The following is a 15,877-nucleotide window of genomic DNA, read 5'->3' as shown; positions in this document are numbered from 1 at the left end:
CAGTGTGTGATGTTCCCCTTCCTGTGTCCAAGTGTTCTCATTGTTCAATTCCCACCTGTGAGTGAGAACATGAGATGTTTGGTTTTTTGTCCCTGCGATAGTTTGCTGAGAATGATGGTTTCCAGCTTCATCCATGTCCCTGCAAAGGACATGAACTCATCATTTTTTATGGCTGCATAGTATTCCATGGTGTATATGTGCCACATTTTCTTAATCCAGTCTATCATTGTTGGACATTTGGGTTGGTTCCAGGTCTTTGCTATTGTGAATAGTGCCGCAATAAACATACGTGTGCATGTGTCTTTATAGCAGCATGATTTATAATCCTTTGGGTATATACCCAGTAATGGGATGACTGAGTCAAATGGTATTTCTAGTTCTAGATCCCTGAGGAATTGCCACACTGTCTTCCACAATGGTTGAACCAGTTTCCAGTCCCACCAACAGTGTAAAAGTGTTCCTATTTCTCCACATCTTCTCCAGCACCTGTTGTTTCCTGACTTTTTAATGATTGCCATTCTAACTGGCGTGTGATGGTATGTCATTGTGGTTTTGATTTGCATTTCTCTGATGGCCAGTGATGATGAGCATTTTTTCATGTGTCTGTTGGCTGCATAAATGTCTTCTTTTGAGAAGTGTCTGTTCATATCCTTTGCCCACTTGTTGATAGGGTTTTTTTTTTTTTCTTGTAAATTTGTTTGAGTTCTTTGTAGATTCTGGATATTAGCCCTTTGTCAGATGAGTAGATTGCAAAAATTTTCTCCCATTCTGTAGGTTGCCTATTCACTCTGATGGTAGTTTCTTTTGCTGTGCAGAAGCTCTTTAGTTTAATTAGATCCCATTTGTCAATTTTGGCTTTTGTTGCCATTGCTTTTGGTGTTTTAGTCATGAAGTCCTTGCCCATGCCTATGTCCTGAATGGTATTGCCTAGGTTTTTTTCTAGGGTTTTTATGGTTTTAGGTCTAACATTTAAGTCTTTAATCCATCTTGAATGAATTTTTGTATAAAGTGTAAGGAAGGGATCCAGTTTCAGTTTTCTGCATATGGCTAGCCAGTTTTCCCAGCACCATTTATTAAATAGGGAATCCTTGCCCCATTTCTTGTTTTTGTCAGGTTTGTCAAAGATCAGATAGTTGTAGATGTGTGGTATTATTTCTGAGGGCTCTGTTTTGTTCCATTGGTCTATATCTCTATTTTGGTACCAGTACCATGCTGTTTTGGTTACTGTAGCCTTGTAGTATAGTTTGAAGTCAGGTAGCGTGATGCCTCCAGCTTTGTTGTTTTGGCTTAGGATTGACTTGGCAATGTGGGCTCTTTTTTGGTTCCATATGAACTTTAAAGTAGTTTTTTCCAATTCTGTGAAGAAAGTCATTGGTAGCTTGATGGGGGGATGGCAGTGAATCTATAAATTACCTTGGGCAGTATGGCCATTTTCATGATATTGATTCTTCCTATTCATGAGCATGGAATGTTCTTCCATTTGTTTGTATCCTTTTTTATTTCATTGAGCAGTGGTTTGTAGTGGTGTGTAGTTCACATCCCTTGTAAGTTGGATTCCTAAGTATTTTATTGTCTTTGAAGCAATTGTGAATGGGAGTTCACTCATGATTTGGCTCTCTGTTTGTCTGTTATTGGTGTATAGGAAGGCTTGTGATTTTTGCACATTGATTTTGTATCCTGAGACTTTGCTGAAGTTGCTTATCAGCTTAAGGAGATTTTGGGCTGAGACAATGGGGTTTTCTAGATATACAATCATGTCATCTGCAAACAGGGACAATTTGATTTCCTCTTTTCCTAATTGAATACCCTTTATTTCTTTGTCCTGCCTGATTGCCCTGGCCAGAACTTCCAACACTATGTTGAATAGGAGTGGTGAGAGAGGGCATCCCTGTCTTGTGCCAGTTTTCAAAGGGAATGCTTCCAGTTTTTGCCCATTCAGTATGATATTGGCTGTAGGGTTGTCATAAATAGCTCTTATTATTTTGAGATAGGTCCCATCAATACCTAATTTATTGAGAGTTTTTAGCATGAAGGGCTGTTGAATTTTGTCAAAGGCCTTTTCTGCATCTATTGAGATAATCATGTGGTTTTTGTCTTTGGTTCTGTTTATATGCTGAATTACATTTATTGATTTGTGTCTGTTGAACCAGCCTTGCATCCCAGGGATGAAGCCCACTTGGTCATGGTGGATAAGCTTTTTGATGTGCTGCTGGATTCAGTTTGCCAGTATTTTATTAAGGATTTTTGCATTGATGTTCATCAGGGATATTGGTCTGAAATTCTCTGTTTTTGTTGTGTCTCTGCCAGGCTTTGGTATCAGGATGATGCTGGCCTCATAAAATGAGTTAGGGAGGATTCCCTCTTTTTCTGTTGATTGGAATAGTTTCAGAAGGAATGGTAGCAGCTCCTCCTTGTACCTCTGGTAGAATTTGGCTGTGAATCTGTCTGGTCCTGGAATTTTTTTGGGTGGTAAGCTATTAATTATTGCCTCAATTTCAGAGCCTGTTATTGGTCTATTCAGATATTCAACTTCTTCCTGGTTCATTCTTGGAATGGTGTATGTGTCAAGGAATTTATCCATTTCTTCTAGATTTTCTAGTTTATTTGCGTAGAGGTGTTTATAGTGTTCTCTGATGGTAGTTTGTATTTCTGTGGGATCAGTGGTGATATCTCCTTTATCATTTTTTACGGTGTCTATTTGATTCTTCTCTCTTTTCTTCTTTATTAGTCTTGCTAGCAGTCTATCAATTTTGTTGATCTTTTCAAAAAACAAGCTCCTGGATTCATTGATTTTTTGAAGGGTTTTTTGTGTCTCTATCTCCTTCAGTTCTGCTCTGATCTTATTTATTGCCTTCTGCTAGCTTTTGAATGGGTTTGCTCTTGCTTCTCTAGTTCTTTTAATTGTGATGTTAGGGTGTCAATTTTAGATCTTTCCTGCTTTCTCTTGTGGGCATTTAGTGCTATAAATTTCCCTCTACACATTGCTTTAAATGTGTCCCAGAGATTCTGGTATGTTGTGTCTTTGTTGTCGTTGGTTTCAAAGAACATCTTTATTTCTGCCTTCATTTCATGATTTACCCAGTAGTCATTCAGGAGCAGGTTGTTCAGTTTCCATGTAGTTGAGCGGTTTTGAGTGAGTTTCTTAATCCTGAGTTCTAGTTTGATTGCGCTGTGATCTGAGAGAGAGTTATAATTTCTGTTCTTTTACATTTGCTGAGGAGTGCTTTACTTCCAACTATGTGGTCAATTTTGGAGTAAGTGCGGTGTGGTGCTGAGGAGAATGTGTATTCTGTTGATTTGGGGTGGAGAGTTCCGTAGATGTCTATTAGGTCTGCTTGGTGCAGAGCTGAGTTCAGTTCCTGGATATCCTTGGTAACTTTCTGTCTCGTTGATCTGTCTAATGTTGACAGTGGGGTGTTAAAGTCTCCCATTATTATTGTGTGGGAGTCTAAGTCTCTTTGTAGGTCTCTAAGGACTTACTTTATGAATCTGGGTGCTCCTGTATTGGGTGCATATATATTTAGGATGGTTAGCTCTGCTTGTTGAATTGATCCCTTTACCATTATGTAATGGCCTTCTTTGTCTCTTTTGATCTTTGTTGGTTTAAAGTCTGTTTTATCAGAGACTAGGATTGCAACCCCTGCCTTTTTTTGTTTTCCTTTTGCTTGGTAGATCTTCCTCCATCCCTTTATTTTGAGTCTATGTGTGTCTCTGCACATGAGATGGGTTTCCTGAATACAGCACATTGATGGGTCTTGACTGTTTATCCAATTTGCCAGTCTGTGTCTTTTAATTGGAGCATTTAGCCCATTTACATTTAAGGTTAATATTGTTATGTGTGAATTTGATCCTGTCATTATGATGTTAGCTGGTTATTTTGCTCGTTAGTTTATGCAGTTTCTTCCTAGCATCGATGGTCTTTACAATTTGGCATGTTTTTGCAGTGGCTGGTACCGGTTGTTCCTTTCCATGTTTAGTGCTTCCTTCAGGAGCTCTTGTAGGGCAGGCCTGGTGGTGACAAAATCTCTCAGCATTTGCTTGTCTGTAAAGGATTTTATTTCTCCTTCACTTATGAAGCTTAGTTTGGCTGGATATGAAATTCTAGGTTGAAAATTCTTTTCTTTAAGAATGTTGAATATTCGCCCCCACTCTCTTCTGGCTTGTAGAGTTTCTGCTGAGAGATCCGCTATTAGTTTGATGGGCTTCCCTTTGTGGGTAACCCGACCTTTCTCTCTGGCTGCCCTTAATATTTTTTCCTTCATTTCAACTTTGGTGAATCTGACAATTATGTGTCTTGGAGTTGCTCTTCTCGAGGAGTATCTTTGTTGCTTTCTGTTTTTATTCTAGGGTATGGCACTCACTAAGTTTTCATCTTTCATCCTCTCTTCCACTGTGCTGTTTATATTTTTAGCAGTTTTATTGAAATATAATTTTTATATACCGTATAGTTCACTCATCTAAAGCTTACAATTCGGTGGCTTTTCGTATCTTCATAGTTGTGCTCTATGGATATCACCACAACTCCAAATCAGAGTTTTGCCTTCTGTTTTTATTCTAGGGTATGGCATTCACTAAGTTTTTATCTTTCGTCTTTCTTCCACTGTGCTGTTTATCTTTTTAGCAGCTTTGTTGAAATATAATTTATATATACCATACAGTTCACTCATTTAAAGCTTACAATTCAGTGGCTTTTACTAGCTTCATAGTTGTGCCCATGGATATCACCATAATTTTGAATATTTTCATTGCCCCATAAAGTCTCCTTAGCCATCAGTCTCAATTATTCCCTATCCTCCTCAGCCCTATACCACCACTAATCAACCTTCTGTCTCTATGGACCTATTCTGCACATTTCATATAAATGAAATTATATGCCATGTGGTCCTTTGTTTTCTTTCACTTAGCATAATGTTTTCAAGGTTTCATTCATGTTTTAACATGTAAATAAATTCCTTTTTATTGCCAAATAACATTCCATTGTATGGATGTAGTACATTTTAAATTCATTCATTAGTTGATGGACAGTTGGGTTGTTTCTCTGCTTGTTAGCTGTTATGGATGATGCTGCTTTGAACATTTATATACAAAATTTTGTGTGGACATATGTTTTCACTTCTCTCGCGTATGACTTGGGAGTGGAATTGCTAGATCACATGGTAACTCTGTATTTAACTGATAGACTGCCAGCCTGTTTGCCAAAGTGGCTGTGACATTTTATACTCCTACCAGCAGTATATAAGGGTTTCAACTTCTTCATATTCTTGTCAACACTTGTTATTATCTTTTTTATTATATCCATTCTTCCATTCTTAGCATGTATGAAGTGGTCTCTCATTTTGGTTGCTATTCCATTTAAAAACTTTTTTATTATGGAAATTTTGAAACACGAAAAAATATAGAGTTACTCTTCCATTTTTTGCTGGAGTATTTTAAAACCAATCCAGCCGGGTGTGGTGGCTCATGCCAGTAATCCCAGCACTTTGGGAGGCCGAGGTGGTCAGATCACTTGAGGTCAGGATTTCAAGACCAGCCTGACCAACATGGTGAAAACCTGTCTCTACTAAAAATACAAAAATTAGCTGGGCGTGGTGGCAGGACCCTGTATTCCCACCTACTTGGGAGGCTGAGGCAGGAGAATCGCTTGAACCTAGGAGGCAGAGGCTACAGTGAGCTGAGATCACATCACTGCACTCCAGGCTGAGTGATAGAGCAAGATTCCATATCAAAAACAAAAAACAGTCCTAGGTATTATCTTGTTTCACCCATAAATATGTCAATATAGATCTCTAACAGATAATGCTTTTTAAAAAAACACAATGCCATTATCACACTGAACTTAATAATTTCTTAGTGTCATCCAATACCTAGTCTTTTCAATTTTCTTTATTATCTAGAAGATGTGTTTTAATAGTTGATTTTTTCATTTCAAGAGCCAGATAAGATGCGCCCATTTGGCTGTCATGTCTCTTAAATCATTTTACTTTATTTTATTTTTGTATTTTTTGTAGAGATGGTGTTTCACCATTTGCCCAGGCTGGTTGCAAACTTCTGGGCTCAAGCGATCTGCCCGCCTCGGCCTCCCAAAGTGCTGAGTTTACAAGCATGAGACACCAAGCTCAGCTCCTTAAATCATCTTAGCTGTAAAATCATTCACTTACCCTCATCTGTTTTGTAGACTTCTGCACATTCTGGATTTTGCTGATTGTGTCCCCAGGTTTTATTTACCGTGTTCCTTTATCTCTCTTATTTCCTTTAAACTGAAAAGTTCATCTATTAGTTTGAAGATTAGGTTATAGTTCATTTTTGTGATAGACGTGATGTTAAAATTCAACAGTGGATTCAAGTATCATCAGCCCATTTCATTCATTATGATGTTTTCCCATCAGCCTTTCATCTAATGGTTTTAGCTGCAAATAACGATGACTATTTTATTAGAGTCTGAAAAATGATGATTTTCTTTCTTTCTTTTATTTATTTATTTTTTTTTTTGAGACAGTCTTACTTTGTCGCCCAGGCTGGCATGCAGTGGTGCTGCAGTCTCCGCCTCCCGAGTTCCTCAGCCTCTGGAGTAGCTGAGATTACAGGCTTGCACTACCATACCTGGCTAATTTTTGTATTTTTCTGTAGTGACAGGGTTTCACCTTGTTGCCCAGGCTGGTCTCGAACTCCTGGCCTCAAGTGATCTGCCCACCTCGGCCTCCCAAAGTGCTGGGATTTCAGGCGGAAGCCACTGTGGCTGGTCTGATAGTCTAATTATATTATCCCTTCAGCATTTATTAGCTATGATTTGTCTATAAAAAAATATTTTCTCTATCCCAGCACTTTGGGAGGCCGAGATGGGCGGATCACAAGGTCAGGAGATCGAGACCATCCTGGCTAACACAGTGAAACCCCGTCCCTACTAAAAATACAAAAAATTAGCTGGGCGTGGTGGCGGGCACCTGTAGTCCCAGCTACTCGGGAGGCTGAGGCAGGAGACTGGCGTGAACCCAGGAGGCAGGCAGAGCTTGCAGTGAGCCGAGATTGCGCCACTGCCCTCCAGCCTGGGCAACGGAGCGAGACTCTGTCTCAAAAAAAAAAAAAAAGAAAGAAAATATTTTCTCTTACCAGCTATTCAGTTCACAGAAATATAGTCTGTATAAGAAAAACATTCTCTTTATCTATTTTTAGAATAATGAACTGTTGCCTCAGCAACTTCTCAAGGTGACCAGTAAGTTGTTTTTTTTTAAATGGAATATTACTATGTATTTATAAATTTGGGTATATTTGATAATGTATTTCAGCCCATTGCAATCATTCTTTTTTGGAGACAGGGTCCTGCTCTGTTGTCCAGGCTGGAGTGCAGTGGCACAATCATAGCTCACTACATCCTGGAATATCTAGGTTCAAGTGATCCTCCCAGTTCAGCTTCCCAAGTAGCAGAGACTACAGGCACACATCACCACACCTAGCTAGTTTTTAATTTTTTTGTGGAGGTGGGGTCTTGCTATGTTGCCCAGGCTGGACATTGTTTTTGATACTAAAATGATCTCATCTTTGGTTAATGGGAGTTTCTTCAAGTTGGCTTCTGTCTCTTCTCTTTTTCTATTTTTATCATGAAAAAAATTTAAGTATACATACAAATACAGGAATAATAAAAGGAAACCCATGTGTATACCTACCCCTAAGATTCAATAATTATTAAGATTTCATCATACTTGCTGCAAAATCATTTTAAAAATACAGTATAGAGTCTAACTTTTTTATTCTACAGTGTGTAACATTTCCCATACACCTCGTGGGCCTAGAAGCGCTAATCAAGACTGATTTGGGCACCTACCACTTTACAGAGTTGGATTGTACCACACTGTATTACTTTTCCTACTCATGGGCAATTAGGTTTTCACTATTATAAATGCATGCTGCAGTGAACATTTCTGGACCTGTTTCTCTATGCTTGTATCTGGGAGAGTCTCTGGGTGTATATCTGGAAGGACAGTTGCTTGGTTGTAGGATATGCTCTGTTCAACCTTAGTAGATATTACTAAATTGCTTTCTAAAGTGATTGTACCAATTTACATTTACCCTTTTCCTGTTTCACTGTTTCCTTACTGATACTTGATGTTATCAGATTTTAAATTTTTGTTAATCTAACAAGTATAGAAATTGTTTTAATTCGTATTTTCCTGTTTATTGGTGAGATTTATTCATTTATTCACCAAATCAATTATTAAGCATCATGTACCACGCACTATTCTGTGTTTAATATACATTAGAGGTTGAAGATCCCTACCCTCATGGATCACATAGGCAGAATCAGACAGTAAGCAAGAAATATAATAAATATAGTTGAGTATTAGAAGGTGAGAAGTGCTATAGTGGATGTCTTAGTCTATTTGGATTGCTATAACAATGCAAACTGGATAGCTTATAAACAACAAAGACTTATTTCTTATAGTTCTGGAGGATGGGAAGTCTAAGATCAAGGCACTGGCACATTCATTGTCTGGTGAGGGCCCATTTCCTAGTTCATAGACAGCACCCTGCTGTGTTCTCATGTGATGGAAGCATGCTCTCTGGAGCCTCTTTTATAAGGGTGCCTATGCCATTCATGAAGTCTCCACCCTTATGACCTAATCATCTCCCAAAGGCCCTACCTCCTAGTACCATCACACAGGTGAATTTTTGGTGGGGGCAGGGGTGGTGGGATACAAACATTCAGACTATAGCAGGGGGGAATATATTTTTTCTCCATGTAGGTGTTATACTACTTTTGTTAGATTTTTTTTTTCCTAATTGTTGCAAATGGTACATTCTAAAAATTACATTTTCTAGTCGGTTATCACATTACTATTATAAGTAAATGCTTTGCTGCTCATCTTTTTAAAGTATTGATCTTACTCATCAACTCTTATTATTAATAGTTCTGATAGTTTACAGATTCCCTTAGATTTTCTATGTAACTAGGTTTTGCATCTTTAAATTACAGTTTTTATTCTCCTAGTCCTTACGCTTTATTTTTCTAAGTGTTGAATTGTTTATACATTATTTATATATATATTATATATAATATATGTATATAATATATAATATACATATAATATTATATGTATATTATATATTATATATTAATATATGTATGTATAATATAATATATAATATATTATGTATACGTATATTTTTATATATATATATAAAAAACATATTTTTTCTTAGACAGATTCTTACTCTTTCACCCAGGCTGGAGGGCAGTGGCACTCCAGTGATCCGCCTGTCTTGGACTCCCAAAGTGCTGGGATTACAGGCGTGAGCCATTGTGCTGGGCCTGTTTATGCATATATTTTTATTAACAGACTTCATTTTTTAGGCATTTTAGATTTATAGAAATATTGAGTAGATATTTATCCCCTCCCCCACCCCATCTTATAGTTCCCCTTATTATTAACATCTTACATTAGTGTAACTGCCCAATGGGTTCACCTTGTGTGCTGCCTAGACAGAGCTGATTTATGAAGACAGGGGAACTGCGGTGGAGAAAGAGTAATTCACTCAGAGCCAGCTGTGCAGGAGACTGCAGTTTTATTATTACTCAAATCAGTCTCCCAGAGCATTTGGGCATCAGAGTTTTTAAAGATAATTTGACAGGTATGGGTTTGGGAAGTGGGGAATGCTAATTGGTTAGGTTGGAGATGGAATCATAGCAGGTAGAAGTGAGTTTTTCTTGCTGTCTTCTGTTCCTGGGTGGGATGGCAGAACTGGTTGGGCCAGATGGGTGGTGTCAGCTGATCGATCTAGTGCAGGGTCTGCAAAATATCTCAAGCACTGATCTTAGGTTTTATAATAGTGATGTTATTCCCAGAAGCAATTTGGGGAGGTTCAGACTCTTGGAGCCAGAGGCTGCATGACCCCTAAAGTGATTTCTAATCTTGTAGCTAATTTGTTAGTCCTGCAAAGGCAGACTGGTCCCCAGGCAAGAAGGGGGTCTTTTTGGAAAAGGGCTATTATCAGTTTTGTTTCAGAGTCAAAACCATGAACTGAATTCCTTCCCGAAGTTAGTTCAGCCTATGCCCAGGAATGAACAAGGACAGCTTAAAGGTTAGAAGCAAGATGGAACTGGTTAGGTCTGATTTCTTTCACTGTCATACTTTCCTTAGTTATGATTTTCGCAAAGGCAGTTTCGTTAGTATGATACATTTGTTACAGTTAATGAACTAATATTGATACATTATTATTAACTAAAGAGTATTTTTTATTTATTTTATTAACTAAAAAATAAAGCTAAAATTCCATAGTTTATTCAGATTTCCTTAGTTTTTACCTTGAGTCTTTTTTGTTATTGTTTCAGGATCTCATCCAGGATATTGCATTACACTTAGTTGTCATGTCTCCTTTGGCTTCTCTTGGTTGTAATATTTTCTCAGACTTTTCTTGTTTCTCATGACCTTTTATTTAAAACATTCAATGCCTAAGACATCTAGTATAGTTTTTAACATTGTAAGAGTGGAGAGCCTTGTCTGTCTTCTGACTGTAAGGGGACTGCTTTATAAGTTTTAAAGTATGCTGTTTGCCATGGATTTTGGTAGATACTCTTTATCAGATTAAGGAAATTCTATTTTCTTTCTTATTTTTTAAGCATTTTTGTCATGAAAAAGTATGGGGTTTTATCATCTCTTTTTCTGCATCTATTAGATCACATAGCTTTTCTCTTTTGATCTGTTTAATATGGTGAATTATATGAGTAGATTTTCAGATATTGAGCTGGCCTAGCATTTAATACCCACCTGGACAGGATATATGTACATTTATATGCTAACACACATATGTATGCACACATATACATACATATTCACATATGAATATTACACACACTTATTTAATATGGTAGATTTGGTCTAGTAATCTATTAATTAGGATTTTTGTCTCTATATTCACAAATGAAATTGGCCTGTAATTTTCCTTTCTTCTGCTATCCCTGTCTGTTTTTAGTAGATAGATTTTGTAGCTTTTTTCTTAGCCGTCTTAACATTATTAATTATACTCTAGTTGGACTTAAGCTTTCTGTTTTGGGCCTGGAAGAGATTCATAAAATATAGCTTCTGAAAATATCTACTCTGATCTCTTAGGTCTGAATTCTTCTTAATACTTAAAATTTTGGGATTCCTCATGGTTATGTCTATGTACTGTCTACAAAAATCATAATTATTTGTGGTGGCTATTATTTATAACCAAGTCCTTTTGTTACTTTGGAGTGGATCTTTGACGTTCAAGATGTTTTGAACCTGGCTGGGTGCAGTGGCTCACACCTGTAATCCCAGCACTTTGGGAGGCTGAGGGGGGTGGATCACCTGAGGTCAGGAGTTCAAAACCAGCCTGGCCAACATGGTGAAACCCCATCTCTACTAAAAATATAAAAATTAGCCATGTTTGGTGGCTCACGCCTGTAATCCCAGCTACTCGGGAGGCTGAAGCACAAGAATTGCTTGAACCTGGGAGGCGAAGGTTGCAGTGAGCTGAAATAGCTCCACTGCACTCCAGCCTGGGGGGAAGAGTGAGAATCTGTCTCAAAAAAAAAAGATGTTTTGAACATTTTTGTGATTGGCAATTTTGCTAGTGCTATCATATTGTTTACATTGTACTTGACTTTTCTTATTCTCCATGGAAATTAGTAATAACAGTATCTACCTCTGACATTTGTACCATAGTCTATTGCTTATAAAGTATATTTTATATACAAAAAGTGTTCTGTATTTTGGATCCCAACCATTTGAAATGCTCTTCACCACTGATACTCATAAGAGTGTTATGTACAACACCATCAACTTTTGTCTGGATTATTGCAATAATTATTTACCCTCATGTTCCCTACAGTTCATCTCATACAGCAGCCAGATTGATCTTTTAAAAGTATAATCAAATCATAATTCTCTCATGCTTAAAACCCTAAAGGGCTTCTCAGTGCACTAGAAAAGTTCAAATTCTTACCATGATTTACAAATTCTTTTTTGCCAGTGCCTAGAACAAGGCCTTGCACATAGTGGATACTCAATCAGTATTTGTTGAGTTAATAAGTAACTCGTTCATTGGCAGTTTTAGAGAAGCTCTGACTTGCCTCAGATCTCATAGCTTATGAATAAGTGACCAGGTCAGGATGAGAACTCCAAATCTCATGTTTGCAAGTTGCCTGGCCGAGATACATTTTTCTAGTTCTCCAATGGACCCTGAACCAGACTATTCTCACTGTTCCAGACTCTGTGTACCCCTGTTAATTTGTTTGTGCCTTTCTCTTTCTGCTTTGCCTTCTAAATCGGGCCCATCCTCAAGATTTGGACATAATTCTTTTCCTTTTATGGAACATTTTCTTATGTCTTCAGTACCATGTACTTGTTTTTGTGGCGGTTATGGTGGGTGGGATGGCGGAGGTTACAGTGCTAGTGGGAGAGGAACTCTTATAGATACCAGATATTGCACCACATGCTTAGGCAAGCAGTTCCACTTATTTCCCATGTGACCTTATGAGCAAAGAAGCACTATTACTTAAAAATGAGAAAACGGCCCCAGACAGGTTTTCACTTGCGTCACCTGAATGGGGAGATCTTCTATACATTAGCCCCAGGAAAACTCAGAGGGCTGTGAAATATTCTAAGGATTCTAAGGCCAAACCTTCTACAGCTGCCTGGCAGAGCTGGGTGGGTGCCCAGGTGCCCTTGGTCAGGACAGTTCTTCATTATCCTGCTTTATTTAGCCTGTCTCACTTGGCCAGGGCCATAACCGATAGTCTGGCCTATATGTCAACATCACACAGAGAAAATAGGAGCAGGATGTTCTGTTTCTGTTCAATAAAAATTTTGTTTCCAAACACTAAACCTTTTTATAGGTAGATGTGATTTTTTTCCCTGTCTTTACTTGGGCTTCTGATTGTATTTATTTATTTATTTTCTCCTTTCTGCTTCTAGTATTCTAGTCAAGAAGAAAGCCAGAGGAAGCCATTGCCCACTGCTGCCGCCCAGTGTTGTAAGTGAGAAACTTGTCTATGAATCTCTTTTAATTGTAGCTTTCTGTCGCTTCTCTGAACATGGGTTATTCTGAGCTGGAGAGGGTGGAGATGTCATGTGTGTAATTAGAAGATATTCCTGAAGCACATCTGTTCAGGTGCCTTTCTCTGATGGCTATCTATTAGCTTTAGGGAGAAGTTTTTTGGTTTTGTATGGGGAGAGTAGGGCTCATCTTTTTTTCTACACTTGTTAGCTTCTACCCCTGGAGGAATGATTTAACCCCCTCTATCCCTGTTTACCTGTTATTATTCTTTAAGGCTCTGTTTAAATATCATCACTTCTGGGTAATCTTTCTGCTGTTTTCTTCTTCTCCCAAGTCTAACTTAGGTCTCTCCTGTGTGCTTCCATTTTACTGTGTGCACATCCATCATATGACATATATATATTTCTTTGACATGAACACAAAGTTTTAAAAGACATAGACGTTGTTCCATTTTATATTCTTTGCATTTGGCTCAACACCCATGCTTAGTACACCTCAATAAAATTTGATAAATGATTGACTTATTTCTCCTGAGATTGATTTGTCAAGATCACACAGATTAATTCTTGAAATGAACTATACGTTTTTGGTATATTGTTACCTTCTCCCCAGTTTCCCTCAAAACAGCTTGAGACACTAAAGGACTGACTTAGAGTCTGATCTATTTCACTTTTTCAACTGTGATATATGTGTGTGTGTGTAGGGGGGTGCGGGGGTGGGGGATTGTGATACTTTTGTGTTGCTCTGTTTTTTCTGAATCTCATGCCAAACTCCATTAACTACAAGTTGAAGATGATGGTAATGATTGTAGCATTTGTTGTTGTAATATTAGTAATAATAAGAACTGTAGGCTGGGCATGGTTCCCAGAACTTTGGAAGGCTGAGGCAGGAGGATTTCTTGAGCCCAGGAGTCTGAGACCAGCTTGGGCAACAAACAGATACCTCATTTCTACCAAAAAAAAAAAAAAAAATTAGCCAAGTGTGATGGCATGTGCGTGTAGTCCCAGACACTTGGGAGGCTGAGGTGGGAGGATGGCTTGAGCCTGGGAAATCGAGGCTGTAGTGAGCCATGATTGTGCCACTGCACTGCAGCCTGGGCAACAGAGCAAGACCGTGTTTCAAAACAAACAAACAAACAAACAAACCATAGCAGCTAACACTATTGAGGTCTTACAGTATGCCAGATGCCATTCTGAGACCTTAAGTATTCTAATTTATTTAAACTTCACAACAACCCTAAGACAGATTTTACTGTTGTTCCCATTTTTGAGATCAGGAAACTGAAGCATAAATAGATTGAGTAATTCGTCACAAATCACATAGCTAGTAACTGGTGAAGTAAATATTCAAACACAGAAAATCTGACTTAGTAGCTCCTACCTCTGTGTGAACCACTGTGTTATATTGCTTCCTTCGTATTGTTTCTGAAAAGGAAAACCTTTGTCCATGGTTTGTGAATCCGTTGGTTGCCTTCAATTTGGTACATTCTATAGACCCACTTTCCTGATAAAAGTAAAGGCCAATGGTAGAGGTGAACTTTTTTTTCTTTATTTAAAGAAAACCTATTTTTCATATGATTTATTACTAACTTTTGTTTTTTGCTATTTAGGACCGAACATTTAAGGTCATAGGAGGTCAGAAGAATCTGAATTGAAAACCAGGTTTTCAGGTTTACACATCCTTTGCAAAACTCATTGTAATGAGTTCATTGTGATTGATTTAATCTTTTAAACCTTTTTCCACGACTGCTAATGAGAAGCAAAATGTAAAGATTGAGATTTTACTTCCTCCTCCTTCCTGGTCTCATTGATGAAATACAATTGAAGCGATTAAAGCGCAAATGCCAAGAGGGCAGGAGGAAATAAAAAACCTTAAATAATCAAGCAACTTTATTCCCATACATTTTTCATATGTTTACAGGCTATTTTATTTTTCTATGAATAAGCCATTCTTGTCTTTTGCCTGCTCCCTCATATATTTTTATTTTGAGAAATGTTAAACCTATAGAAAAGTTGAAAGAACAGTACCAAGAGTGCCCATTACCCTTTACTAGGTTCAGCGACAAGCATTTTGCCAGATTTGCTCTTTCCCTCATCCTCCTCTTATTTTTCTCTCATGTTTCTTTATCTCTGTCTCCATACATACATACATAAAAATGCAAGTGTTTTCTGAATCATTTGAATATAAGCTGCACATGCTATAACACATCAGCATGTTTCTGCTAAGAGCTAGGAAAGTCAACATAACTGAAATACCATGATCACAATCAAGAAATTTAAGACTGATACAGTAATATTGTCTATAATACAGTCTATATTAAAAACTCCCTAATTGTTCCCAAAAATATTTTGAAAGCTTTTTTTTACATTTTAAAAAATTTTATTTATTTTTTAATTTTTATGGGTACATAGTAGGTATTTATGGAATACATGAGTATTTTGATACAGGCATATAATGTGTAATAATCACATCAAGGTAAATGGGGTATCCATCACCTCAAGCATTTATCATTTCTTTGTGTTACAAATATTCCAGTTATACTCTTTTAGTTATTTAAAAATGTGTAATAAATTATTGTTGACCATAGTCACCCTATTGTGCTAGCAAATACTAGATCTTACTCATTCTAGATAACTATTTTTGTATGCATTAACCGTCCTTAATCTCTTCTTACCCCAACTCCCCTTCCCAGCCTCTGTTAATCATCCTTCTATTCTCTGTCTCCATGAATTCAATTGTTTTAATTTTTAGCTCCCACAAACGAGTGAGAACATGTGAAGTTTGTCTTTCTGTGCCTGGCTTATTTCACACAACATAATGTCCTCCAGTTTCATCCATATTGTTGCAAATGACAGGATCTCAT

The 15,877-nt window shown here is 37.6% G+C and overlaps 1 protein-coding gene across 2 annotated transcripts in view; it reads left to right on the top strand.

Annotated features, from left to right (window-relative positions):
• Window positions 1-15,877, top strand: part of UNC13B (unc-13 homolog B) — a 279,025-nt gene that overhangs the window by 80,142 nt on the left and 183,006 nt on the right. For both annotated transcript variants that reach the window (XM_054519407.2, NM_001132233.3), the window contains 1 exon segment: window positions 12,933-12,990. In XM_054519407.2, coding sequence (XP_054375382.2) covers window positions 12,933-12,990 — 58 coding nt within the window.

The sequence above is a fragment of the Pongo abelii genome, chromosome 13 (genome assembly GCF_028885655.2).
Source record: "Pongo abelii isolate AG06213 chromosome 13, NHGRI_mPonAbe1-v2.0_pri, whole genome shotgun sequence".
Taxonomy (NCBI): domain Eukaryota; kingdom Metazoa; phylum Chordata; class Mammalia; order Primates; family Hominidae; genus Pongo; species Pongo abelii.
Note: the sequence above shows the minus strand (reverse complement) of the source record. Positions and strands in the feature narration are given on the sequence as shown.